This window comes from Megalops cyprinoides, chromosome 6, assembly GCF_013368585.1.
Source record: "Megalops cyprinoides isolate fMegCyp1 chromosome 6, fMegCyp1.pri, whole genome shotgun sequence".
NCBI lineage: Eukaryota > Metazoa > Chordata > Actinopteri > Elopiformes > Megalopidae > Megalops > Megalops cyprinoides.
In genome coordinates, this window is record NC_050588.1 from 10,910,148 (window position 1) to 10,938,026 (window position 27,879).

General features: G+C 41.5%; 3 protein-coding genes across 16 annotated transcripts; 1 reads left to right on the forward strand and 2 right to left on the reverse strand.

Moving 5' to 3' along the window:
* Positions 1 to 1,764: 1,764 nt before the first annotated feature.
* LOC118779395 (cytidine deaminase-like) lies at positions 1,765 to 6,495 on the reverse strand. The gene is made up of 4 exons (XM_036531492.1): positions 5,846 to 6,495; positions 3,578 to 3,689; positions 2,935 to 2,992; positions 1,765 to 2,429 (listed from the first exon to the last, which is right to left on the reverse strand). Exons 1-4 carry the CDS (start codon positions 6,027 to 6,029, stop codon positions 2,289 to 2,291), a joined length of 495 nt encoding a protein of 164 aa, XP_036387385.1. The 5' UTR covers positions 6,030 to 6,495; the 3' UTR covers positions 1,765 to 2,288.
* On the forward strand, positions 4,940 to 27,622 carry LOC118779393 (trypsin-like). Of its 14 annotated transcripts, XM_036531489.1 has the most exons (10): positions 5,181 to 5,427; positions 15,362 to 15,401; positions 15,720 to 15,842; positions 15,964 to 16,000; positions 17,074 to 17,135; positions 20,729 to 20,852; positions 22,434 to 22,593; positions 24,257 to 24,398; positions 25,211 to 25,477; positions 26,914 to 27,622. In XM_036531489.1, the coding sequence occupies exons 6-10, from the start codon at positions 20,798 to 20,800 to the stop codon at positions 27,082 to 27,084; spliced, it is 795 nt and encodes a 264-aa protein (XP_036387382.1). In that variant the 5' UTR covers positions 5,181 to 5,427; positions 15,362 to 15,401; positions 15,720 to 15,842; positions 15,964 to 16,000; positions 17,074 to 17,135; positions 20,729 to 20,797; the 3' UTR covers positions 27,085 to 27,622. The 14 variants fall into 14 exon arrangements, with proteins under 14 accessions (XP_036387375.1, XP_036387382.1, XP_036387380.1 ...); XM_036531487.1 differs by lacking the exon at positions 17,074 to 17,135; XM_036531490.1 differs by lacking the exon at positions 15,964 to 16,000 and having other exon boundaries at positions 17,071 to 17,135.
* Positions 9,015 to 14,084, reverse strand: LOC118779396 (trypsin-like). Its single transcript, XM_036531493.1, has 4 exons — positions 13,385 to 14,084; positions 12,353 to 12,494; positions 10,760 to 11,017; positions 9,015 to 10,146 (listed from the first exon to the last, which is right to left on the reverse strand). Exons 1-4 carry the CDS (start codon positions 13,573 to 13,575, stop codon positions 9,988 to 9,990), a joined length of 750 nt encoding a protein of 249 aa, XP_036387386.1. The 5' UTR covers positions 13,576 to 14,084; the 3' UTR covers positions 9,015 to 9,987.
* Positions 27,623 to 27,879: the final 257 nt, after the last annotated feature.

The window sequence follows — 27,879 nt, forward strand, 5'->3', positions numbered from 1 at the left end:
AAGTAGAGAGAAGGGGTTTTGGAGACCAGGGCATTTGCGCTTTTTGGCGGTAATGCACACCCTTTCTCATAAAGATGCCCTTATGGCCTAAATTCAGTAACGGAGCCCTCAGCTTCCAGTCCCTCTCTGGTAAAAGACACTTGTGGAGACTTTGTGTCAAGCAAACCCAGGGAAATTGTTCAGTTGGACGTAGCCTAATTAATGACAGCAGGAGCATCCAACTTAACACTTTCCCTGGGTTCTATTTTTGAAATAATTTTAGACTTTCCCATTGAATTTAAAAGTAATGTCAAGCTTCTTTCAGAAATGCTGAATACACATTAAATGATAATTGTGCAGCGAACTACTGTTCTTTCAGAGAACATCCCCAGGTCTCCATTAAGAGGCAGAGTTAAAAGGCAGAGTTCACGGGGTTCATGTTGGGGTCCAGGCTGTTCTGAGTGTCCATGATGCACTGCTATGTCCTGCTTATCAGTAACAGTGGTTTTGTTATAGAGCTCCCTGTGTTCTGCCACAGCAAAAGCAAAAAGAGGCATTGCTTTGAGGCAACCCGACATGCTGTCACGTTCTTATTCGGCTCAAGCTCTTAAATGCTTAATTGGATCAGTTATTATGCTAAATTAATGCAGGGGATTGAGGTTGAAATGAAGTGGTGAAGTGCTGAGCACCTTGAGCACAAGGCCATCTGCATTCATTTTATATTGTAATTAATTAAATGGTATGATTAGCAGCTTGGATGGAAGGAAAATCAGACACGCCTCTGGCACTCTAAGACCAGGGTTGCCTACACCCGGCTGGGAGTCGCATAAGCAACAGAAAGCCCTGGCAACTCCTCTCTGGTACAGCTCCACAGTGAGGCTGAATTAGAAATATTTTAAAAAGCAGAACAAAGGACAAGCAAGACATTTGTGCTCCTGTGTTTTCAGCCTGTATCATTTACTCAGCAGTAGTGCTCATAAATCTAAACTGGGTGAGAATAGAGATTGTTTAAAAAACAGAAACTGTAAATATTGCACATAAATAGGCACTGATCTTGTTTACAAATATTTATTTTATGTTTCATGTTTGTTGTGTTGCATTAATAAAAATGATATTTAAATCTCATGTGTTTTTTGCCATCAATACATGACCAGGGTGCTTAACATTAATTCCATAATTCCAAAGAAAGCTGAGCTGTGGCTCTCTTAGTAATAACATAGCATTACTAAGGGATCTCACCCTTCTATTGTCAGAATAAATAAGAGCACTAGTCTACTGTCTCCAGCAAGAGATTAAAATAATTATCGCAATGAACCTTACCCCTGCCTTATCCATGCCTACTTTCAAGTACTACTTGACTACCTACTCTCAAGTTCACTGCTAATTTACAGAGAAGCCCCTGATTGCCCCTTGAAATTTGGGGCAGCTGTGATGTGGCCGTGCATACCCCCCATCCTGTCATTGATCAAAAACAATATTATGTCAGTAATCAGGAAAAACTAAGGGAGGAGACACAGTTCTGTGGGGAGAAGTGAATACATCCCCCAGCTTGCATCTGGAACTTTGACTTGGCATTGCCAGTCAGAACTACATCACTGCAGAAAAAAGATAACATGCAGATCTTTGCACAGTGACACACTCGCAGATCTTGCTCAGTCTTGATTCAGTGTTCCAGCAGTGCTCTTTGGCCTTAACGTAGCACGATGAATTTATGCAAGTGGTACTGCTTTCATTTTTCCATTTTCATTTTTCTTCACAAAATGAGCAGGTTTGCAGTCCAAAAAATGAATGAAAAATACCCAAGAAAGTTGAAAAAGGTAATGGCATTCGTTTTTTTTTTTTTTCCCGATCAAAGCTAAGGATGACAAGTACTGTGGTTAGATTATATCGAAACCTTAGGCTAAAGTGCAAGTGGCATCTTCAAACAGAAAACCTGCATGCATCACATGAATCACCTGACATTTACTTAATGTACAGAGCATTGTATATCGATATACAATTAAAAATACATTCATGCAAAATGAATTACAGTCTACATTTGTATGCACACATCAACCCATATACACTTCAGTGCAAACATGCACTGTTAATGTACAGTTCTCAGAGCTCCTGCTATATTACCCATACATCCTCTTAATAATAAATATAAGCAATGTCCAGTCACGTTCCCAATAATACCATGGAAGGACTGATCACGCCTCTCCTTTCAGCAGTCACAAAAGAAAGCACCCGCCATTGATTAACACTGTATTGGTGAAATGGCCTTCTTTTTTCCTTTTTTATTCCTGGTGCGTCCGTTTTACTGTGATCTAAAAGCCATTTTGAATGGTGAACACTTTCTTCTTCTTCAAGTCCTCAGGCCCGAAGGAGACTGGGAGCAATTCTGCCACGGTTGTCTCCACGTAAGACCCATCAGGCTTGGACAGGTACACGTCCCAGTGAGTGCCGAACTGAAAGAGAAACATGCCGCAAAAGCCACAAATGTGTAACATTCTCAGAACATTGCTAACAAAATGCCTGTAGCATTTCCTGCATTTATGCTTTACCTTCATTGCATTTGAAGGCTAATGGAAATATAAAAAATGTTACAAAAGTGTTATGGGAATCAAAATGTCTTGTGGCTTCGTTTTGAATTTTTTCATACCAAAGGAGCCCAGTTGTCCTTTGTACAAGTGGTGCTTCCTATTGTTTTCCCCTCCAAATATGTTTAAATCAGAGGAAGACAGCATTGTTTTTCTTAAAAGACATTTGGCATTGTAACTGTATATGAGGCAAATGAGACACAAGGAAAGTGTTTTGTTAGATGTACTATGAATTTATGAACTGTTCTCGCTTGGTCCAGACAACTAAACATTTTGGGTTCATTTCCAAATACTCTTTACACTCTGGACTTTCTGAACCCTAACACTTTCCCTCTGTGACTGTTGGTCAGTTGCCATGATAAGTTGTACTAACCTCTCTCATGAACTGTCTGCAACCCCCACAGGGAGATATGAACTGCTCATTTAAGTCACTGCAAAGAAAAGACAGAGAAGTGAAGATAACATGCATGTGTGTTGAGACAGCACCCTAAAAATCCGTAACCATGGTATTCCATTTGGTCTGGATAAAGACATAAAGCTTTCGACCACCGCATCATTTCACACATATGCAGGACCCATTGTTATGTCTGACCTTTATGAAAACAGGACACATGACCCGTAGACTAATCGGGAATCCACTAAAACGCAGGCATGCATGGTCGCAGCACTCACACACAAGTTGCAAAGGGGATTCAGAAGTCAGGTTTTGGTAATACTAAAAAAATCTACCAAGTTGTATTCTTTCAGGGGAAATGAACCACAGTGTACTATCCCACCCCACTGACATTTTAATAAATTTACTGCAGAAAACATTGCAGTGAAAATGTACCTAAAGTAATAACATCTAAATTAAGTGGTAAGACCATCACCAATTGCCACAGAGATATGCCCTAGTGGTCCCTATATATCTGTGTGTGTGTGTGTGTGTGTGTGTGTGTGTGTGTGTGTGTGTGCGCGCGCTCCAGATCTGAACCATGCTTGAATTTTCAGTAATGCTGCACAATGTGCTGTTGTACCTTGCGATGGCTATTGCCTTGAAATTCCTGTATCCCTCCGACACAGCTTTTGCAATAGCATTCCTTTCAGCGCAAACTCCCAGGTTGTAGCAGGCGTTCTCCACATTGCAGCCTGGAGGGGGAGGACAAAAGAGTCAGCCAATCAGCTGCCGGTTTGACTGGGTGAGGAGTGAGAACCGGGGTTTGCTCCGTTGGGGGAGACAAAGCGCCAGGAGGAGGATCTGTGGCACTGCTGCTGTCATATTGCTTGCATCAGCAGCCCTCAGCTAGTGCATCCCTGTTAGCATGTACCATTAATATTGTCACAGCGTTGCTTTAGTTCGTTGCTGCAGTATCAGAGCTCCGTTGAGAAAACGGCTACCGAGTAAATTCTTTGGCTGAGCAGTCTGTGTGCGTCTTTCTGTCTGTCGTGGGGGAAAAAAAACTGTAATCCTGTGTGCTGCGGACACTGAAGCAGGTATGTGATCTGATGATCACCTGGTGGGGCAGCAGGACCCCACAAAAGTCATTTACAAGTCCCTGGTGGGCACATGTTTCCTCCGTAGAGCACAAACAAAAACAATGCTGACATTGAGCCCCTCATAAAGGGCCTCTGGAGGTCAAGGCTGTGGATTACATAATGACACAGGCCTCTGTCCCTGTTTTTACCCATTCACACAATTCCAGATGTCTCACCATCTGATAAACCAGTAGATTTATGCAAGTGGATACCTGGCTGGCGTGTACAGGGAGTTTGTAATTGTATATCTGGCTGCAGCACGGTCCATTGGCTGGGGAAAATGGACTTGTGATTAGAGTTTCCTAGTTTACCCCTTTCTCTCTGGCTGAAGCCCTCTGGACCCATATTCATAACCCATATTACACATACGAAAAGATAACGGTAGACAAAATGAAATATTTATGCATAATTACTTTAATTTAATATTTTATTGTAATTTAATAATAAATTAACACTATTTTTCCTTATCATTGTTTTTTCATGGAGTAAACTGTACTGGTTCAATGTTTAGTAGCAGCAGATGTGAACTGCACTGGGCACAGAAAATGTTTTTTTTTTTGTTTTGGTCTAGTTTTCATAAGAGCTTTGTTGGTCGTATTTGTCATATTTTACTTTGTGCTGAGTTGCAAAATAACGTTACATTGTTGCTCCCAATTTTGGAACCACTGGAGTCAAGTAAGTGTATAAAGACGGATTTTATCCATGCGAAGGGGTCTTATGTAAATGACATGAATTGCCCTTTGTGATGACATCTGGCAATGCAGATAAATTATGCAATGTTATGTGTTTGATGTCCTCAGGGTGCAGTTGGGCAAAACACAAAGAGATAAGAACAGGACCCTAGCTGAACCGAGCCAGTAAAGCGCTAGCAGCAGGTCCTCTGGACCTGGGGAATCTGGTGACGCCGCTCCCCGCAGATGGACCCTCTATCTGCAACAGATGATGCATATCTTCGCTGAGGTTCAAGTTCAAACCGGAGAGCCCAGTGTGAAGTCATGCAGCTTGTCCGCTGGATCAATGATTGACTCGGTCTAACAGGACACGCCGTTCAAAACAAAACGTGATTTCATGCCCCCCCGTGTCTTCAGTCCATGTCGGGTGAGCGTGTTCTCGAGTGTACCGGGGGAGATGCTTTAGGGCAGCGTGTGCCGTGGCCGGGTTTGTTAATGGGCTAAGTGATGACCTGGTTTGTTGTTATCTTCACGCTGTTTGTGTGCGGTGGAACGTTTTCGCTATGCCGGGAGAGCACTTTAGCTCACTGCTCTCATTTCGGGGCACGGGTCAGGCCTGGTGGTAGGTTCTTCTCAGAATTTGTCAGCATTGTACCCAATTAGAATGTCTGCTTTCCTGGGTGAGTATTACACCGTAGTTGTGTATTAAATACAGTTACCTTCATGTTATAAACAGTAGTTGCATCTTAAAATGTATGTAAACACACGCATGCATACACAAACAAAACCAAAAGGGCAAATAATTTTGATTTTTCATTACCTGAGATATATTTTGATTCAGTATTATTTTATAATTCTGTGACCATTATTCACTGAAGTTTGGTGGGTACTGGACGGTTGGTAAATAAATGAACACTTTATGTATATCTAGTAATCTAAATCACAGACACAGGAAATGAGTAGCATTCAGTGTTGACCTGTCTACCACTATCACTGGTGCGCCTGTCACTGTCGTAAATGAACGGTCGGCTTTCTTGAATGCAAACAAAATGTGATGCCTTCACCCGGTGTGAGAGGGTTGCCGGGGCGGCCGCTCACCTGTGAAGACGGTCCCGTCGTGGGCCAGCAGGGCCGCCCCCACGCGGAAATTGCTGTAGGGGCAGTAGGCGAACTCTTTGGCCTCCTGGGATTTGCAGATGAGCCCTTTAATCCCGTCCGGCGACGCGCACGGGAGGATTCTCGACTCCTCGTCCTCCCTGACGATGATCTGGAGGTCTCCCATGTCTGAGCGGCGCGTGTGCGTGTGGGCGCGTGCGCGGGTGTGTGCTCCTGTGTGCTCCTGTGTGCTCCTGTGCGCGTCGGCTGGGTGGCCGGTAATAAAGACACACAGCTGATGTGCAGCCGGCCCCCCTGTTTGCCCGTCAGACGCAGCGCGTGCAGGCAGGGAGGGAGGGGCGGCAAGGAGCCTGTGAGCAGACAGGTTACATAATCCCCGTTAAAGGGATGTCGGAGCCTGCTGCTCTCTGACAGCCTGCTCCGTGTCAGCTCCAGTCGTTCCGGTTTCCACGGCAGCCGGGGCAGAAACGCAAGATCAGGAAGTAAAGACTGAGCTGTGCATTGCGGTGCTGCTACCAAAGCTTGCCGCAGAGCAGTGAACTCCAAGCCACAAAATGAGGTGGAGAATGTCCAGCTTTATTATTTAAGTGGTAAATATCACACAGAAAAGGGCCTGGAGGAGAAACAGAAATATATATATATATATATATATATATATATATATATATATATATATATATATATTCAGGTCCACATTTTATGAGAGTGAATGTAGAAGAGCTGCTGATTGTGCTGGGTGATGTAAACACTCCCTGCAGGGGTCCCGGAGGAAGCGTGTAATGACGGAAACTAATGTGATCTGTTTGACCCTGTGTGTTTGGTTACTGACCCAAGAGACCTCATTTGGCCGCTTCTAGAGTTCTCTCCGCGGGTCACTGCACGGCCGTCCACCCCGTGCACAGAGGATTCTGGTAGACCAGCTGAGTTTATTTGACTAATAAAGATTAACCATTAATTAAACTGCTGTCCCCTCTGTGCCTCATCTGCAGCTATTTGCTCTGGTTGCAAAACACTTTGTTTCAACTTGAATTTGCTGAGGGTGTGTTTTGTTGTCTTGCAGAAAGCAAGCACAATTACAGTAAACAAGGACTTGAAGCGCTATTTCAGATGATGGTCACATGGATCTGTTTACCCGGTCCATCCAGACATATGTCTCTAGAGCACACTGGATATGTTTTTGGGACGTGTGGTTGCTGCGGTTCAGTGAAATTTACCTCTAGCATGCCTGTACGATGAGCAATGAGTCAGCAAATTTGGAAAGGAGAAAGAAATTCTGTATTCAGTATTCTGACATTCTCTATTCTCTGTTCGGATGTAGGTGTCTGTAGGACTACTTGACTGTTTTTTCATAAAGATTCAAATTTCTGTGGTTCAGTAAGATTTCTAGGTTGTTCTTGGTGGTCTGTCTTGGTGGCTCACGTTTAATAGCATTCATATTGGCCTAGATTAACTCAGCTGTAGCATAACATATTTTCTTTGATGGCTGACTTTGAACAATATTTGAATTTTCATACCAGGGCCCAGATTAACTCTAAATGGCAATGTACCATGTTCTTAACTTTGACAAGCAAATATCACCAAAGATTGTTTTTTTTTTTATATACCAGCACATATTTTTTGTCAATTCCACTAGTACTTCACAAAGTGCTGTTACAGGTAGTTTGCGGTTAGGCTGAGTCTGTTGTGAATCATGTCTTATTTTTTTGTCAATTTGTACCACTAGCAGGTAATCAAAATGTTGGTTACATTAGCGGTAATATTTTTTACATTGCGACAAACATCATCATGCCCTGATGAAGGTTATTACTGCCAAAACATGTTGATGAGCTGCTAATCTCAATTTTCTAAACGGACATGCTAGAATAATAAAGACACATTTAAGAATTCATAATAGAGCACTTTGTTTTTGTTGATACAGAGGATGGTCACAAACAGCAATGTCTTGAAATAAATATATTGATGAAAACAAAGCAATATTTGTTGCTGTGGCAAAGAAAATACCAAGAGGCACATTTGCAATTTTTATGTAAAACTTGGGTGTGTCATATTTTTCACTGCTCCGTGTTATTTTCTAGAGGATTGTCTGAAGGAAGATGCATTTTGTTTTAGCTGTTAGAGCTTAAACACTTTAATACACTTTATTCTAACTAAAACTGTGGATTTTGCAGGCTGAACTAATTATATCAGGTCTAGAAGTTGGGTGTTAACGCCGACTTTTGTGGGTCTTACATTTTTCTTTTCCAAATTTTTTGTTTGGAATGCTGGGCTGGAGTAATCGAGCTGTTGATGACTGGTTTGCTGCCAGAGACCACAAATATGGTGTTCATGCCCACTCAAAAAACTGCTAGATATTGCGAGTGCAGTTTGCAAATGATCTGTTCCAGAGACAGTAAATGTCAAGACACTGCAAACACTCACCCTTTTTAAAATGCAGTAACCATTAAACTCTACCAAACAGATTGTAATCCCAGCTGTGTGGCTGTGTTAATGTTGGTTGCTCACGAATATAGTGTTTAACCAAGGGAGAACGCTCTTCACAGAACCCATATAACACACACATAGCCGACTTCCAGCAAGCACAGGGACTCATTGTGGCAAAACATGACTCTTTCGAAACACTGCTTGAAGTGATGAGGAGACTGACAAATACTGGCACAAGATCAGAATACATGTTTTCATTTTCAGAAGTACAAGGCCATGTTACATGGTACAGCGATGAGATGCAGCAGAGATTGCAGCCATCAGTAAAAATTCCCATATTTTACTATACTGAAATATACTTACAAGAGGAAGAAAAAACTGCCATTCCCACTTTTTACACTTCCCTCAAAGGACGAAATTGTTATCCAATTGTAATCCAAATACCCAATCAGCACTTTAAAGTCTAGAGGGTTAGATTATCTCCTTCAATTGGTAATGAGGAAACATGGATTGAGGGATGAGGGCAGCTGTTCTTCTAAATTAGGAGGAATTTGGCAGGCTGGAAAAAGAGGCATTGAGGCGAAGATCTTGTGAAGCAAGAATAGAGGATTTAGGAGGGTATATGTTGTAGTCGAGGTTTACAGTCATGTGCTGTGGGCTATTTGAGAAATATTTAAAACTATAATGAAATGAAACTATAATGCTAAAAAGCTAGGAAATGGTTATGACTGTGATAATTGTTCATTTTTGTGTTTGCAAAATGTATCAATGAAACATTAGACAACTTCTTGAAAGTTTAAATGACTGTACAAAAATTACAAGTGGAAACTTTCCATCCTGTTGCCACGGATGTGAAATGCATTTAGCTGTTGCTAGCTATTTGCAAAATGATACAGTTATAATACACGAATTACCCATTACTCTGAAAGCACTAAAATCAAAGCAGATGTCAACCCCACTAAACAAATTCCATTTTATCTGTGTGAAAGAAAATGTCTACATTTGTGCTGCACATCAAAAATTCTCAGTTGTTACATAAATATCTGCTGAATGCTTCATTATCCCCTTCACATTTAACCCCTTTTTTGTAGTTTATGATGAAAACTTTGAGATCAGGTAGGAAGGGAGCTTGAAAGTAATTTGCAATAAATTTCTAGAGGGCTGAGCCAAATTTGCATAGTTAACTAATCTATTGTTTGTTCATGCTAAATATAAACTGATATTTTTTCCTGACAGTATTTACAAGGAAGATAATGTCATAGTTCCCACGTCTCAGGTTACATGCCCACCCTATCAGCGTTGGGCACACCCAAAAAATAATATCTGGCTACGCTCCTGATTGATAATCCTTTATTAATTTCTAAGGCTGAAGCTTTTAGCTAAAGAAAGACACAATTTTGCATGTAGGCAGAAAGAGGATTAAAAAAAAACATCAGGTCTGCTCTCTCAAGTGCATAGCAAAAGCACTAGACTGGGATTTGTACCTGCGCCCTCAAAGCTGATTGTTCTGAGCCCCTACTGGCGCTAGGACTAATGTGCAGCAATGCGTTATTCAATACACACCTGGATGTCCGCAAGTACACCGTGCTACCAAACTGTGTTGGGAGTTGGCTTTTTTTAAAAACTAAAACAGGTACCGTCTTCATCTTTTTCAAGTGAGGGACAATCTAATCCTCCGCCCTTTGCCTCCACAGGGTGCGACTTCAATTGTAGTTGTCATTGTCGATGATCCAGGTGATCCACCTGACATAGTTTCTCACTTTGGTGTAGACGCCTGGGAAGTAGGGATTGGCACAGCTGATCCCCCAGGACACGATGCCCTCAAGAAAGTCGTTGCAGATAAGAGGGCCCCCCGAGTCGCCCTGCAGAAAGGGATACACAAAAGGTTTGGCGTGAACAAAGCTCTCCCTCTCTTTGTCCCTTTTTTGTGAGACCCGTGAATGCACCGCACCCCTGGACTGTCTGTCCCTACTCTCAGCTGGGGAAGCGATCTCGGTCATGTCTCGCCGCCGTCCTTTGTGTTCAGCTGAATGGGCCTTTTCTTTATGGTCCTTCTCTCTCTCTGACATGTCCCTGTTCACTCGAGGGCGCCTGTTCCATCACAGGGACGGGACTGAAGGTATTGGCGGAGGTCAGAGAAGAAGCCACCAAGCCCTTCCAGTGGCATAGAAGTGCTGACACTGTGGGAGGACTCAAAATGAACCCTGTGCCTTTTCTCTAGCAATCTGAAGCAACGGTCAGTGTTATAATGTCGAACACTCAGAATTTCAATGCAGGGCTGCAATTGAAAAGGGATGCATTCCAGCCCAGCAGAAGTTTTCGAGAGACAAATGTGGATGTACTTTTAACGCGAAAGCCATTGACATTCACATACACCATCCAGTCAAAATGATGCGCAAGGTATCCCAGGAGTCTCGAGAGGTACTTTCTACTGCACAACCCCCTTTGGGGTGGGGGGCACAGTGACAAACTCACCTGACAGGAGTCTTTCCCCCCGAAGCGGGAGCCAGCGCAGATCATGTTCTCAGTGATCCTCCAGTAGTAGTAGTACTGGCAGTTGGGGATGACCTCCACGTCCACGGCTCGCAGCTCTGGGGACAGGTAGTAGCTGTAGATCTGGGTGACCCCCCAGCCACTGACAGTGCAAGTGGTCCCTCCCGCCAGTGGGGCGCCGTTGGGGTCTGGGAGGGCGGCTGGCTGGATGTTGGCATTGAGCTGGGCCGGGTGGCCGAGCTGATGGGTGGGACACACAGTGACATTAGACGACCTGTATCAATATGGATGATTGTGATCATTGATTATTGATCTATAGATGATCGATATGGACTAAAGATGGAGGCAGATGTCTGACCAAGGAGGTTTACAGAAGGAGAAAGAGTACAGGGCCAACCAACAGCCCAATCCCCGTATCCCTCTGCCCCCTTCTCAGACCTCCTGATTACTTGGCAAACCCCTGTCAGTATCCTTCTAGGTTGATGGTTGGTCCCTTGTTTATACTACCCAATCATATGGTCAGGGGTGTGTAAATGCCCACTCAAACACTAATCTCCATACTGCCAAAAATATGCCCACTTCATGAAAACTCTGCCTCAACCCACCCCTACTGGAAGTAATTCACTCCTACTTGGTACGTAGGCTTGAAGTTAACGTGGTTTCCTTTTTGTACTTTCTCCTTTCATAGACATTCTCGATCCAACGTTCATTTGACTGTAGTGTGAATATGCAAAGTAAATTTAAATGAGATGTGGTTTGTCTCTCACATGCTGAACGGCTCCCCTCACCTGTTCATGCACACTCAGTAATATGCTAATGTACAGAATGTCACGTTTTGGAAATACCAGCATTATTAACATTTTCATAAATCTGATGGCATAAATAAATTGCAGCAGATATGGTGCACTCTGCCCGTAAGAAATACTGATATGAGAATCAATCGCACATAACACACACACACATATCAATTGCTGTAACACTGTTTAAATAATCATAAGAATAATAAGAATTCAGATGAACTACTAGAACTGCTTATAAGTATTTGCTCACTCACAGCGTATAATGAAGTATTCAATTCAGTGCAATGGTGCATAAGTAAAAATATACACTACTATATCGACACTCATATTATTAATTCGTATTTCTCGTTAATTGCAGAAACATACAGTAATGCACACAAAATGTTTTGAGAATAAAGATGTGCAGTTTAGTACAGCGCCTGTCACCGTGACAAGAAAAAAGTTGAAAAAGCTTCCATCTCGAGCCTTACCAAAGAGATGCAGCTGTGAAATTGGGCATTCCCTGTTCTATTTGCCCAAATATCGTAAAAGACTATTATGAGCATCCTGAAAAGCAAAGGAAAACTAACAGTGACTAGAAAGGCATCCCTGAAGCCTCCGCAATGGCAATTACTGTAGTACAAGAGACACTCAAAAGGTAACTTTGTTAAATCATTATTTTATGTGGCACAAGCTCCTTGCACCTGTAGGTGGCAGCATAGGCCATCGACGTCTATCTACGTTCTCTGCAGTAAAGTGTCAGGCAGGAGTCAGACTTGTAATAACCTGCACTTACTTTAATGAGCATGATGTCATTGTTGAAGGTCTTGTAGTTGTAATTGTAGTATACAAAGATCTTGGAGACGTTGAACTCTTGCTCAAATCCTTCCTCTTTGGAGAGGCTGTGCTCACTCAAAACCACTTTGATCAAAGTGCTCCTGTGAAACGGAGAAAGTTGCAGTATGTAAGGAGTTATCACTGCTGCTCTTCTTTATTGTCTCGCACCATACTTGCCCCAATGTTGTTATATAAATTATTACTAGAATAGATTTATTAGCCAGTCATTGTTAACTGCTGAATGAAAGCATCAAATGCACTTTGAACATGAAATACGTCTATTGAATAAATGTATATTGAAAGTATCTGCATGCAATGATAAATTTCAGAAGAATCAGATTCGCGTTTCATCTTTTGACTCGAATAACCACCCGCAATCACATTTAGCCATTTGGACGACATACTTGCGTGAAAAAATAATACAAGGAAACATGAAACAGTACACCGCCAATTTAAAAGGTTTATTCAGACTAGCAGAACTCTTCGTCTGTTTGTGTTACGGTAATTTCGTGAACGTTCATTTACTTTTGAAGTGCATTTACGCTGCTTTGCGCTGCTTCCCATGATTCCTATTAAAAGAATAATTTTAATTTTGACGAATAGGCTATATAATAACGTGTTTGGTTTTCAAAAACTTCCTTAATCGGCAGATTTGTATATAGACATTTAAATTTCAATAAAAAGGCCTGGAGTTACTCTTCAAAGAAATAAAGTAGGCCAACACAAAATTAATTTTGTTAACGTTCATGTCAACTTTTGTTGGCGCCAGCATCATTCGTTTTGTGTGTGAGTTGCATCCACCACCTAAACCTTCCACTAAAGCATTGAACCACTTTGCCAGTTTATTTTGAAATCGTTTACAGACATTTACAGACATTACAGACATTATTTCGAGGAAAGTACGTATGACTGATAATTGATTGTCAGGTAGCCCACTTGGTACCCTTTGAGCATTAATGGTCTGCACCGAGTTTAACATAACAGTACTCACGGTCTCCAGCAGTGGGCAGCAGACACAACCCACTGGGGGTGGATAAGGGTGCCTCCGCAGTAGTGTTGATTATTGTACTGGATGGACGCCTGGTATTTGATGGAGTACGGCTCAACCTCTTGGCCCCCGATGATCCTCTGCCCAAAGGTACCTAAATAAACAAAACATTCATTTTTTGTACATGTAATCATTCTGTGAGTAAGACCTCATTGTACCACCACATAATTGTGCACACCATTTGTGTGAATGAGTGTCACAACTAAGAACATTCAAAAAGAACATCCATAATGATCACATTGCTCAGCATTGAAACTTGATCTCTTTGACAATACAGCTGATTTAATGAAATGGTCAATGTCATCCGACATTATTTGGAATTTTCATTTGTGACTACAACTGTCAGAATGACATTTTATCTGGTAGCACTTATGTGTATCAGGCCTGGTGCTATGGGGGTCCTTAGAGGTGCATTGCACCCCCAGACGGACCTGGGTGCACCCCCAGTGGTCTCCGTATATCCCGATGTCTACATAGTATTTATCACCTTTTGTGCACTCATGTGGATTGCTATTGCACCCTTCTCTATTTTCTCCTGGTGCCGAGCTTGACATGTATGCTATCCACAGAGCAATTACAGTATATGTACACTTAGATAATTATGCAGTAATAAACCTGCTCTCATTTTTTTGTTTTGAATGAATCCCTGCTTAAATCCTGTCTGAGGAGTGCAGGTAAGACACTATGTACTTATCTATATGTAGCTTATCTATAAGCTGTAAGTATCTTTGCTCCTTTTTCAGTGCTGTCAAACTATACTTTTCCAAATGCACTTTTAGGAAACTCCTAAAGATGAGGTGATGTCAGTGTTCCAGATTCATTTCTATATAAAACGGAGTACTTTCTGACATTGACTTGAACTTCTATCATTAGCTGCCATTAATGATAGATGTTCTGTCTGAGCAAACATGTTTGAAACATATCAAATGCCATGAGGTAAACGCAGAAACAGTGAAGAGATAGAGTGACAAAGACAGACAGCCTGCGATTCCATATTAAGCTTTGATTTAACATTTCAGTGATTAAGCACTGCAAGAAACTATTACCATTGTCATTAGATATGTGATTTTATAAATGTCTGTGAATATAAAATCAATAATTAATTTTGCATAGTATCTGTTCATACAACAAAGGAATTGATCTCCTTCTAAAAACAATTGCTGTTTCTCTTGTCTTGGAGATGTAATTTTGCTCATTACTGCTGCATGTTTTTCATTTCCTTTTAATTGTGGCACCCAGTTCCTTGCTCTATTAATGGCATTTATGTTTTATGATTCTAACGTGATCTTGATGTACTGAAAAGCAGTCAGGAATTTTAAATGATAAGGGTAGTCCTGTTCATATAGATAATGGCGTCTTCTAAATGGCATGCCATTACAATTATTACTGTTGCCATCATTAAGTGCAACATGTTAATGAGTGTTACAACCGTTGTTATCGAGCTGTAAATTCATAATCATTTTCTCGTTATTATTACAATTTTTACACATACCATTACTAGTTGTACAAAATCTATTCTGTAAAGTAAAGTATATGTCTGTTCTCAGGAACAGATTAGTATGGTGTACTCAGGTTGACGAGTAGGGTAAAAATGCATGCAATTTTACTTTATTTGAAATGAAAACTTAAGCTTGTGGGAGAATGAATTTCTATCAATCATGCACCAGGCTACTCAAGGCTGTGCTGCAAGCAGGGGTTTCCAACAGAACATGTCTTTAGTTTAATATTCAAGATTATTGATTATTTTAGAACACTTAAAGGATAGTAGCAACTTCAAAGAATAGTAGCAACTATTTTTATATACTGTATATTTGTTTCGAACATTGTGAATTTTTTATACCCTGAGAAGCAAGCCAAGGAACGCTTTAAAATGACACTGCATGAAAAATCATAATTTGTTGTTTCTCTTTACCTTTAAAGGAGTTTATATTCCTGTTTCTTCTGTGTTTAATGTGTCAAGGTGAGCATGACATTTCAAAACCAAAAACACCTTTAATATGTATTTGTTATTTTTCACTCTCAGACAACTCTGTACTGAATCATTGATCTTCGCATTTTAGTTTTTAGATTTTTTTTCTAGATGGGTCTTCTTATGCCCTGTGTATCTGCTTTTCGCTGATACATGGTAGAGAAAGATCTGCACATGTTCTATGTGGACCTTCTCTGTATTTGACAGAAACCCTTTGTGGACATGCTTTAATTCCAGATTACCAGATCCAATTCTAGACATCAGAGAGGCCAGGAATAAGCTTACCAACTGTCTTACGTTTTTTTGCAGCTGAATTCTCTTTTTAAGAAGACATGGGAGATTACCTGTCACAGTGAGAATCACAAGGAGCAGCACCGCAGGCTGAAATAAGTGGCCCATGATTGCTGGCACCTGCCGGACACAGAGAGAAAGGTAACGGTTAAATCTGTGTGAAACAGTTTCAGGGCATGAGCCCAAAACACCAAACAGGAAACCAGGACCAACTAAATCCAGTAATTTTTCCTTTACATGTCAATTTCACCATGATGTGTAGTACCCAGATTTAACATTGGAGAAGGATCCACATTCAGGTGGGAACCTTAATCTTCATCTGTCCCAGAAGGGTTCATTCATTCCTCGTTTAATACATGTTGAACCCCCACTGATCTGAACCATATATCAGCCTTCATCCTGTCTTGATGTCAATAGAAACATTATTAATTATACCTCTGCAAAGTTGACTGAGGATGATGCAATTGACACATGCACATTGACTTGATAATGATGCCTAATACAAAAACATAGATTAACATGAAAAACAGAACTACGGAACAGTGTGGACAACAGTGGAACAATTTTAATTCTGGAGAGCCTTCCTGGGCGACTGGATCAACAAGAGCGGATAGAATATATAAGTGTAGCGCAGTGCAGTACAAAATTCAAGATACAAATAATATTAGCTTTAGTACTTTACTCACCCAAGGTTGTTGAGGGCTCTTTGCAGAAACTAAAATGATATCTCCAAACTAGCTGCTCTGGAAATGTTCTCATGGTATTTATACTGCAACAATATCCTCGCCCCTGCTATTGTGATGTTCCAGCGTATACTTCCTAGAACGAACGAGGCTATCCCACAGCGCAATCAATGGACTGACCCAGTACCCAACAAAGACCATGGGATTCTCAAGTATTATGCCATAGTATTATAACTCAACTCAAGTGTTATAACTCTCCATTGTCTTCAGTCTCTCATTGTTGGCTGTAGTAATGCAGGAATTAGATACCTCTCAGAAAATAAATATTCACCAGACTTGGCGTGCACAGTATAATGGTGTATCAGATAATGTGTCCATAAAAAAGGGTGTAAATGCTATTGAGATGACATCTATTATGTGTGTTGTTTTTTGTCATCTTCTGCTTGGGGGGGGGGGCAGAAGGGCTGTTGTGGTCCCCAAATGAACCAAAGAGGAAGGTCCACATAGTCAGTTTCAAAAAGGTTTGAAAATAGCAACAGAATGCCATACTGTAATTATCTTTTGAACGCTTGAGTACTTGTTTTAGTAACAAAATGCCACAGTGATGTCGTTGTCTATCCCAGACGTATCCAAATCCTGCTTCTTATCATCCAAACTCTTGTCATTTATTGATTCCTCTCAATCAGCAGGTGACACCTGGAACAAAAGATGAATTGAGTTCCCACTCAATTCAAACTCTGACTGCACACAGGTAATTGAAAACTGTGTTAGAACAATGGCCAAAAATCCAGCGTACACCGCTAGACCGAACCAACGTTCTTCAGATGTATTACTACATTACTACTAGTGTTCATTCCTGACACAATGCATTTTGTTATATTTGAGGAAGGAATTTACACAAGCATTATGTTTCTTTCCTTACACCATATTAGTGCTTTTTGTGTCTGTCAAACTTAGCTTTGACCCACAATTAAATGCAGGCGGTCCGTTTATTCTCACAATAATAACTCAAAAGCAATGAAAAGAACATATTGTGTTGGGAAAAAAAAAACCCTCACATATGTCAGTAAAAATAACGAACAACTTTTCATGAATTTCAAGGCCTTAGGTTCACTTAAGAAGTGAGTGCTTGCTTAAATTCACGGCTGTTGCAAAGCATCTTGGCTTGAGCCCAACCATGACACCTCCGCTGTCCTTTTAAAGCACGGCCGCATGCATGTTCTGCTCTGATGGGGATTTGTAACACTGGAAGGCAACATGTTGAACTGCCACCGAAGTATTACTGGACAGTGATTTGATGTTTATCCTAAAGAAAGGTGGAGGTATATGAGGTGGGCTCTGAAGTAATCATTTGTGTCTTGCCAGATTTCAGGTATTACATTTTAGTAAAAAAAATTTCAGCCCAACTGAATATTTCCTTTTTGTGTGTCTCCGGCTCCTTGTTGTCTATCATAAAAACTAGATGATACATTATAAATGGTGATGCCAGTGGATCAGGTTAATAGCCAACACTCTAGGCTGTGGTTTGGCAAGGATGCATGCGATTTGCCCTGAAAGTTAGGGTGAATTGAGGCCTTTGTCAATGTGAATAGCCTTTGTCTAGCCTTGTCAAATTACATTTGGCCAGACTCTGTCCTGTCCCTTGGAGTTTTTACTAAGCTTACAGCAAATGCATGACAATCTTTAGATATGGTTACTACTTAACAAGATCTTCAGCCAGTTTCAGCCTCCTGATGATCTCTGTGCGAGTAATGAAATCAGAATACTTGCTTATTTGCTTGCTGAAAGTTAAGAGCAAATAGCATCAGGCTCTTCGCGCCACTTATGCTAAAACAAGACAAGAGGGTGATGAACATGGTGGATGAAATATGACCCGCCTCTGCTTGAAGTGACGTAGGCATCTATCCAGCTGCCAGTGTCCAGTGCTGGGTTCTCTGTACTTGTTTAATTAACTATCATCACAAGATAATCAGAGTCAGACCTCCATAGAACCTCCCAGTCAGGAAGTGTCCACCCTCACCCCGTCAACATGTAAGGACAGACGAGTGGCAATGAGTTTATTTTATTAAATACAGTTCATAAAGTCAAGGGAACACATGCCACACTCTGGTAATGCCTCACTATACTCCCTTCACAGTATATTCACTCCCCCCTGCAGGATCAGGAGCACCCCCTAGCAGTAAGCATACTGTCACACAGCAGTTATCACACTGTAGTGCCCCCCCCCCCCCCCCCCCCCTCACACTCACAGACACTATCGCACCACTTCTGGCTACAAGTCACACACACACATAAACACATACACAAACACACAGGGGTGAGTGCGGTGCCCGTGCGGTGCCCGCCTCTGCTCCCTGGGAAACCACTTCACCCCATGACACTAATGTTAAAGAGGAACAAGATGCTAAATGCTGAGTTATCAACAGTGACTTTACTTATGTACCTCTGCCTCTTCCGTTCACTGTATCTGTCTATATGGGCAGCCCGTCATTGTCCTTCTCTTATTTCTTAGAGCTTTGATCTGAGATGAGTAACAATCTGTTGCTCTCTGTGCTGAAGATTGACCTTCATGGAGTAACAATACTTCCTTAAACTTTATACATTGGCAAATTTAGAGTGAGAACATTTTCTTAAGAAGAGAGCTCTAGATTATCCAAGTCCCTCTCTAAATTACTCAAACTCCTGTGGTTCTTTGTGCAATAGCTGAAGTGGTCCTTAAATTTCTTTTATACTGAAGACAGTGATAAGGCAATGGAATTTCATTCATCGTGACAATGAAAGGAGGATAATGCTTCAGCCTATCAGCAATGCTGAGGGCATTGTGATGGCATAAAGCCACATGTCATACCACACAATGGCTTCATTAAAAAAATACACAACAAACACGATGGTATAAAAAAGACATTTTGCTGTGGATTCGAGTTTTGTTTCCTGGCTGAGTTTCCCTTCACAGAGGGAGCTTGTACTGGGCCAGGTGATCCTGTGGTCACATGATCTCACGTGTCACAGTGCGGGGCCATACATGTTGTCTGAGGACCCACAATGCAGCATCCCAGTCACCTGAATTTGGTAACCTGATCCTTCTGACCGGCAAAAAGGATAGAATGACCCTTGGAGTCTAAACACGAAATCCGGAGTCCAAATTTAGAGACAGTTAATTAGTTTCAGGGGCGGCAATGTAGCATAGTGGTAAGGAGCAGGACTCGTAACTGACAAGCTGCTGGTTTGATTTCCCATTGGGGCACTGCTGTTGTACCCTTGGGCAAGAGGCTTAACCCACAATTACCTCAGTAAATATCCAGCTGTATAACTGGGCAACATGTACAAAATTGTAACCTATATATAAGTCACTCTGGATAAGAACTTCTGCTAAATGGCAATAATGTTCTGTAATGTGGTTTCATTCCAACAGCTGTATTTTGTGTAGAGAGGAGGAAAGTAAAAAGTTGTTTTGTGACTATACTGGAGTGAGGACTCATTGTGAGGATCTTACAAAGCTGTTGTGTGTTGTGTTTAATCTTTTTTTTTTTACAGGACTGTTGCTATTAGTACCTAATGCATTATTATTATACTCATTATAATAATTATAACTGGGCTCGTATGTATACACTGATATAATGTGTGATGCGTAATACATTTGTAATGTTTATTTAACGTATCTAGATGGTGATCTCCAGAGTCACAAGGTGAATTCCCTGTGAGAGAGTGTGGTGAGGGGCTGTGGGTGACGGTGGAATGTCAGAGGCCAGCCGCGTGCAGTTCCCTCCTAGATAGGCAGCATGAGACAGAATGACCCCGCCTGGAGCAAGCTCAATATTTAATGATGTCCCCGCAAAAACGGGGCAGACCGGTGACGTGCACAAAGCCGGTATGACAGTGGAGACCATCAGTGTCCAACAGGGAAGGGCCCCACTGGTCAGTTTGTGTAAGGACCACACAATTCCAGTCAGCACTGAGAACAGTAAAAAATAAACTGACTAACTGACTAAGGACACTCCCCTCACACATTTTCAGTCTTTACAGGTTTAAACTAGCACTTCACCTGTGGTGATCCACAGGCAGCGTTTTGTCCACTTAATAATTCATTTTATACAGAGTGGCACTTAAACGGTTGGCCGTGGCATGAAATATAGATGTATATTTTTATCAAGGGAAACAATGTACAGACTATAACTGAGGCAGAGAGGTGAGGCAGAGAGGTCACAGGAGAGAAAGGTCCATGAAGGTGCACTTTGTTGCTCCTCTGAATCATATATTGTTTAGCGGGACCGGTGTGGCCATGGAAACTGAAATCGGAACTAAGAAACCTGAGGACCAGTGCTGATGAGATCCCTTCCTCTTAAGAGGAACCAGGGAGGCAGCGGCAAAGCCATTCCTGGCAGTCATCTCCTGCCCGTCCCCCGCCGTCACACCATGAGCCTGCTTGTCCTTCTGTGGTGCCTCTTTTCGGAGCTCCTCGCTGTGAACTGTGAGTATGGGCTGTGCTCCTTGATTTTTTCAGCAGGCCATACCAGCTGCAGCATCCGATTGATGACCGATGACCAGCCATTGAGATGGAAATATTTTATGTCGCGTCATATTTTAAATGAATGAGTTGTCTACTTCTTGTTTATTTCCTTTCGGTAGATTCAAGTTAGAAATAGATCCATGTTGCTTCCTGTATTTCACAAATAAGTTTTCAGTTTTATTGTAAATTACTCTTGATTTTTATTGTTGATGATGCTGCCGTTACCCCTAATTTATGCAGTTGTTGAAACAGTTGATGGTGTACAAGTTGTCCAGAATGGTAGCTTACAATAGACCATAACTGTGACTACATGGTTTGCTGTAAATTGTTACATTTTTCACACAGCTCACATTAATTCACTTATTCATCAATAGTTCAGTTTTGGTATGTTCAGATGTTTTTTGGTTGATTAACTTGATCATATAATTAAGCAATTTTCAACAGAGCAATTGTGCTCACTGTCATCTGTGATGTAAAACCTTATTTTAATAGGCTTGCATTACTGTTGCTGTTAGAAAAGCTTACAAAGTGTAAAGTTTACAACTGTGAGTTTACAGTGAAGGGAGCCTGAAGGAGTTCTCACCTGGATGGGCTAAATTGTCATGCTGGTTCTTGTTGAAAAGCGAGAGCTAGATCTTTATAAAGGGGAAGCTTTCATCTTTTATTGGAGGTGGTGGGGATTAATTAATTAGTTTTGTTAATTATTGCTAATTCATCAGTACCTTTTAGAGCTACACGCTAAATGCTAAAAGAATTAAACTGATGCAAATCAAAAGACTTGTCATTTTTATGGTAGCATCCTTATGCGCCCTTTCGTCCAAATCTACAGTGATAAAATTCCCCCACCTAAAACATGAGAGGTGAAGATGAATTCTAGTGCTGCCTTGAGAACAACTACATTTAAACTGTCTCATGTTAATAAATCTGTCCCTAGATCAAAATAAGTGCAAAGTTTTCAAGTTTGGGCTGCATGTGAAATATTATTAGGATTTGACAAGGTAACTGGAAAACACACCAATCTCAAACATTATATTTGGGAGGTAACAAAACTGATTTGCAAGCATGCTGGGTATTTCTGTCCAGCCGAGGTAGGGGTGGGGACCAGGTTGTAACCAGAAAGAAAGATGTTTTTCCTGTAAGCCTCCATCATTAATGCGATTTGAGATACTGATATGGGCTGCCACTCCCTCCAGTCACATCATTTACATGAGATCTCATGCACCGTTGCATAACACCCTCAATCCCACACGTCTATATTTCGCATACTGAGATAAGGTAGCGACACCAGAAGGCGGGGATTGTGTAGAGTTACCCTAATTGCCCTCAGTATGTGAAGTTAACCAGAAATTACTGGGATTTGGTACGCATATAAGTGACAATGGGTGGCTGTAAAAAAACATTCAATGTTTCAATGTTTTTAGTCATATCCTGAAGTTTTGTTTAGATATGCCAATTGATTATTTGGCACAGTGCTGGTTTGATGGGATCTACCAGGAAAACCTTTATCTGTGGTGTGCAATTACACGGTCTGTTCTGTTGCAGGCCAAGGTCTGATCCAGGGACGAATAGTGGGAGGCTATGCCCCAGCGCCGCACTCAATCAAGTACATTGTCTCGATACAGACCACCAAAGGCCAGCACTTCTGCGGGGGGTCTTTGATAAACAGATACTGGGTGCTAACGGCAGCGCACTGTAACATTGGGTAAGCTGGTCAAAATCATTGAGTTCCTGACGTTGGCTTTGCCAGCCCATCAGACGCTATTCAGACCCTTTAAGCATCCTAAGTACATGTGTTTTCATTGGTGTAAGAAACATGCTGTCAAGGAGTTTGGTCAAAATTTTTAAACAGGGAAGATTTTGGTGGCGCTTCTGTCTGTACAGCCAGAAGAATGGAAGCTGGGAATTTATGGGTGAGATGTACAGATAAAGTAGGGTGACCTTGTCATCTCAGGCGTGCGTGCGGATTTAGAGCCTCTGTGATAGGGGTATTGAATTATCGCGCCTGTTGCTTACCTCAACCGAGAGCCAACGCAGGAAAATGAAACCGGCAAACTCCTGCAACTTTAACAATGGCAGGCATTATGCCTACCCGTTCAAACAGTGGGAATCTGTCTGGAGGCTTCCTGGCTAATTCATGTTTTGTGTCCGCAGAAACCAAATCACAGCAGCGTGAGCCCGATGACTGAGACCGCCGCTAATTACACCAAATAACATCTTTGATTCAGAGTGGACGTTCTTAAAATCTGCTCATGCATGGACCAAAGAACCGCTTTATTTTAGCATTACTGACCTGGAATGAAAATGTAGCCTACTCTTGATTTACACATTTACAAATTTACAAATGAACACTTTGCACAAAATGTGTGTTTTCACTTCTGTTTCTTCTGGTGGAAAAAAATTAGATTTCTCTGCTCATGAGGTATAAAAGATATATAAAGATACAGTAACAGTCAAATGTTTTGACACACTGTTTAAGATAATGGGAAACATATATTCAAAGACATCCATCAAAAGGCTTATGCTTAAATGCTTGATTTATTTTTCTTAGACAGATATACATTGTGAAGTTGATGTCTATGTATGAATTTCTTTCCAAAAAAGTTTAATTTTTAAAAATATTTTTTGGCTATTTTGAAGAATTGACATTATAAGAGTTTTGATTTCTTTGACACTCTTCTGGTCACTGCATAATTCCATTTGTGTTATTTTATAGTTTTGATGTCCTTACTATAATTCTAAAATGTGGAAAATAGTAAAATTAATGAAGAAAGAATGAAGAAAAGTTTGTGTCCAAACTTAATGGTACTTTATATAAGGTATGTAATGGAAAAACCTACATTTGGTAAAGGTTGTGGGCCTTTGCTGTTCCATTTTGTTGCTGAGCTTCTCTTTAAGAGAAATCATTAAAGAAATAGAAGACATAGGGATGTGACACCAACACAGCGATGCCACAGCATCAGAATGTCCCCTTTTGAGGGACAGTTCACCAACGAATGGTCTGGGATGCTGGCTTTTTTTTGGCAAAAAAGTCATTTTTGGATTTTGAAGAATTAAATTCAGGTATACCTGGTGGCCAGGTGTGAGAGGCATTTAAGCACATGGTTAATGAATTTTAAAGTACTCTATGGTTAATGAACTTATGATTCACACAGCATTTTAATTAGAGCTTCTAAAATTCAAAAAGACACATTAAACTGGCTATGTGGCAGCAGACTGAGAATATCAGGGCTGTCTAACACTGGGTATGGAGAATTACAGATGAAATTGCTGATCAGATGAACCACAGAAGAGTCATTGCGCTCAGTGAAGCCTGGTGTTGAATGCTCCTCTCGGTGGTTATACTTGCCTTTGTCCTTCTCTCCCAGATCTGACCAGATGATGGTGGTGGCGGGAGATTACTCCCTGAGCGTGTTTGAAGGGACTGAACAGTACTCCAAGCCCCAGAGTCTGGTACCTCATCCGCAGTACAACAAGAGCAACAACAACGCTGACATCATGCTCATTAATGTATGAACACACATCGTGGATTCATTTTGCAGACAAATAGACACACTAAATCATACCATTATCCTGTGTAGGGTGCCAGGTGAAATATATCACAATTAGGACATGCGATGGTCTGTCTCACGGACACTCATGGACTTAATATTGGGGCATTAGGTCTTTCTCTGTTTCTCCACAGACTCTGTCAGGAATTTCATTTATAGCTGTGTGAAAACTTCCTCTTCTCCCTCTCTGTCAACTCATCTCTCATCCTGTCATCCCTTGCTGGGTTAGCATTTTCTTCGGTCCTCTGAACACCTTATTTATTTATTTTTTTTTTCAAATGTTCACCGCTTTGGCTTTCAGTTGCTGTTAGAAACACCATTCCTTATGTAATTCAATCCCTTCATTGTCTGACACACGAAGTCTGTTCTCCCTCTCCTTTCAAGGTCTTTGATCTTGGCTTCGTTCTGACAGCCTCCCCCTTCTCTAACAGCCCTCCTGCTGTGTCTGTTTCTCCCTTTGGTTTGTTATGTGGTTTCCTGTGCAGCTGCCTTTCCACATTTGTGCTGATATTCTGTTCTGTTATGTGCTGCCATGTATGTATTCTGTACGAGCTGTTGTTTCTGTTACATGATTAGGCTTTGTAAATTGCTCTGGATAAGAGTTTCTGCCAAGTGAATACATGGCCAACAAGGTTGTCAGTGCGAACGGATACCCAGCACTATCCACGAAGAATGGTGTGGGTGTATAAGTGTATATTGATATCATGCACTGGGCTCTTTGTCTGGCGAAAGTGACAGCGCCACAGTATCTGTGCTCCTTGCCCTGTCCAGCTCAAAACTCCCGTGGTCCTGAACAGCTATGTGTCCATCGCCCCGCTGCCGCGGCAGAGTGCTGGCGTGCCGGAGGGGCGGGTGTGCCGGGTGTCGGGGTGGGGCTACACCAGCTCCAGCGGGGGCCAGATCCCGACCACGCTCCGCACGGTCAAGCTGCCCATCGTCTCCACCGCCAAGTGCAACAGCAGCAGCTCCTTCAACGGGAACATCACAGCCAGCATGATCTGCGCTGGGTACAGCGCCGGGGGAAAGGATGCCTGCAAGGTAGGCCTGAGTGGGACAGCGTGCCTCTCTGGGAGTCTCTGATTCGCCTGGCCTGGATCCTTGGTTGTATTGCACACGTCATTGGACACACCGTGGCCTGGTTTGAGCTCAGAACTTCACTGAAGCCCAGCCCCTTTTGCTCCCCAAAACCATTTCAAAATCAAAGAATGATCTCTAATGGGAACAGAGGGTGTTAAAGACCTGAGACAATGATCACTAGGGAGCCAGACTCTGCATGGAGCCAATACAGTCACTGTGAAAACCACATTAATTACATTAATGGCATTTAGCAGACGCTCTTATCCAGAGCAACTTACATCAATTACAGGTTTTACAATGTTATCCATTCACACAGCTGGATATTTACTGAGGCGATTGTGGGCCAAGTACCTTGCCCAAGGGTACAGCAGCAGTGTCACTGGGGCGGAATTGAACCGGCAAGGAGCTCTGCTCCTTAACCACTATGCTGCACTGCTGCCCAAATCTAACGTAAACCGTGCATTCCTTGCATCAAACAGTTAAAGAAACAGGATAAAACTGCAGTTTCAAAGCTGCCATGATCCACGTGAGATGCACCTCAAACAGCAGACAGCAAAGATCGACATGAGATACTGCTTTGTACAGTTCCACGTATTAACAATAGGAAATCACGTTCAAAGGGGTGTGACCGGAATAGTCTGGAAAAAAGGCACTCTCAGTAGTCAAAAAGTGCATAGCTTCATTGACAGACCCATACCATAATTACCTATACATTATTATTATATCAGTCAACCATTTTTTCTTTCCGTGCCATTAATACCCTGGCCCACCCTGTCCTTTCAGAACACTTGAATGAGCAATGGTATAGTGGTATGGTATGCAATAGGATCAGTTTCCATTGTGTGTGCTTTCTGATGTTTTGTTTATGTCTTCTCCTGTCACTGTTCATAACAGATTACTGTGCTGAGTGTTAGTTTGACTATATGTCAGGGCTAGTCAAGCTAACATCCATAAGGGAAAGATGAAATGGAGAATCAGTTTATTGCCGTGTTTACAGGAGATACTGAGAATGAACTAAAGACCTCAACCTCAGCATTATCTTTAATTAAGTATATTTTAGCATCAATATTCAGTAAATATAAATATGATGCATGTAGCATCAAATAAAGTTAATATAAGTGTTAGATATTAATTAATTACAGAAAGATATACAGTACCTGGTGCTTCATAATGTGAAGTTGAATCCCGGGTCTGTCTAGGTCAGAAATATCCCTGGGTCTGAATCTTTGATAGGCAATAATATTTATGAAGACATGGGAGTGTTTTTGTTTTAGTTGAGAATCCTTTATGATATATAAAATAAAGCCCAAAAGGAACTGTTCATCCCTTGTGCTGGTTGAATGAATGATTCTGTGACTTGGCTTGGTCTTCGACGCATGGTTTTTTTGTCGTCCCAGGGGGATTCTGGTGGGCCGCTCGTGTGCGAGGGGCGTGTCTACGGTGTGGTGTCGTGGGGGAACGGCTGTGCTGACGCCAAGTTCCCGGGAGTCTACACCGCTGTGTCTGTGTTCCGCAGGTGGATTGACCGGACGATCTACAGCTCCTACAGCCGTTGCCTCAAGTATTAGACCCCAGTGTTACCCCCTGAGACATTACCTACAGTACCTTGAACTTGAAACCCCCCCATACACACACACACACACTTAATGCACCTGAACCTAACAACCAGACACATGTACGTTTTGATTTCATGTCTTTTTTTTTATTTCCTCACGTTCGCCTCGATTTCCACATATGCACTTTGTTTTGTCGTGTCAAGCAAAGATGGTGAAAGATGACATTTGAAATCTTATTTTAAAATTATAATTTAAATGTTATAAAAATTTAAATGTCAAATTTCTCACTTTGTGTCCTATTTATATGCGACAGGGTTTTTTTTCCTACAGAGGTGCCATACACCTTCTAAATATTCTGCTACCAATACTGTAAAAGAAAAAAAAAAGGGCTGAATTTTAGGAAGAAGAAGTCTACAACTGCCACTGGAACTGTAAATGCCAAGCTGATACAGTCTCATTTGAAGATGAGTACATTCAAACTGATCCCTTGTGTAAAAAGTGTGAAGAAGATAAAGTCACAAAAATAGAAACTTCTGAAGTGTGATACTTGAGCGAATGCGTTTGTATGGACTTCAGTTATGAATGTAACAGGTTGTAATGAATGAAATGTGTTGTTTTAGCTTGTTTTACAACAATAAACATATGTGATTCAATCATTTCCTTGTCATCCCGTTTTCTTCATAAAGAAAAGATGAATGGATGAGGTGTTGACCTGTAATATGACATGCTGGATAGTAAAACAGGGAATATTTAAAGGTTTGATTCAATCAAGTGCAGAGCGTTTAGCCATTCCAAAGTGATGCTAAA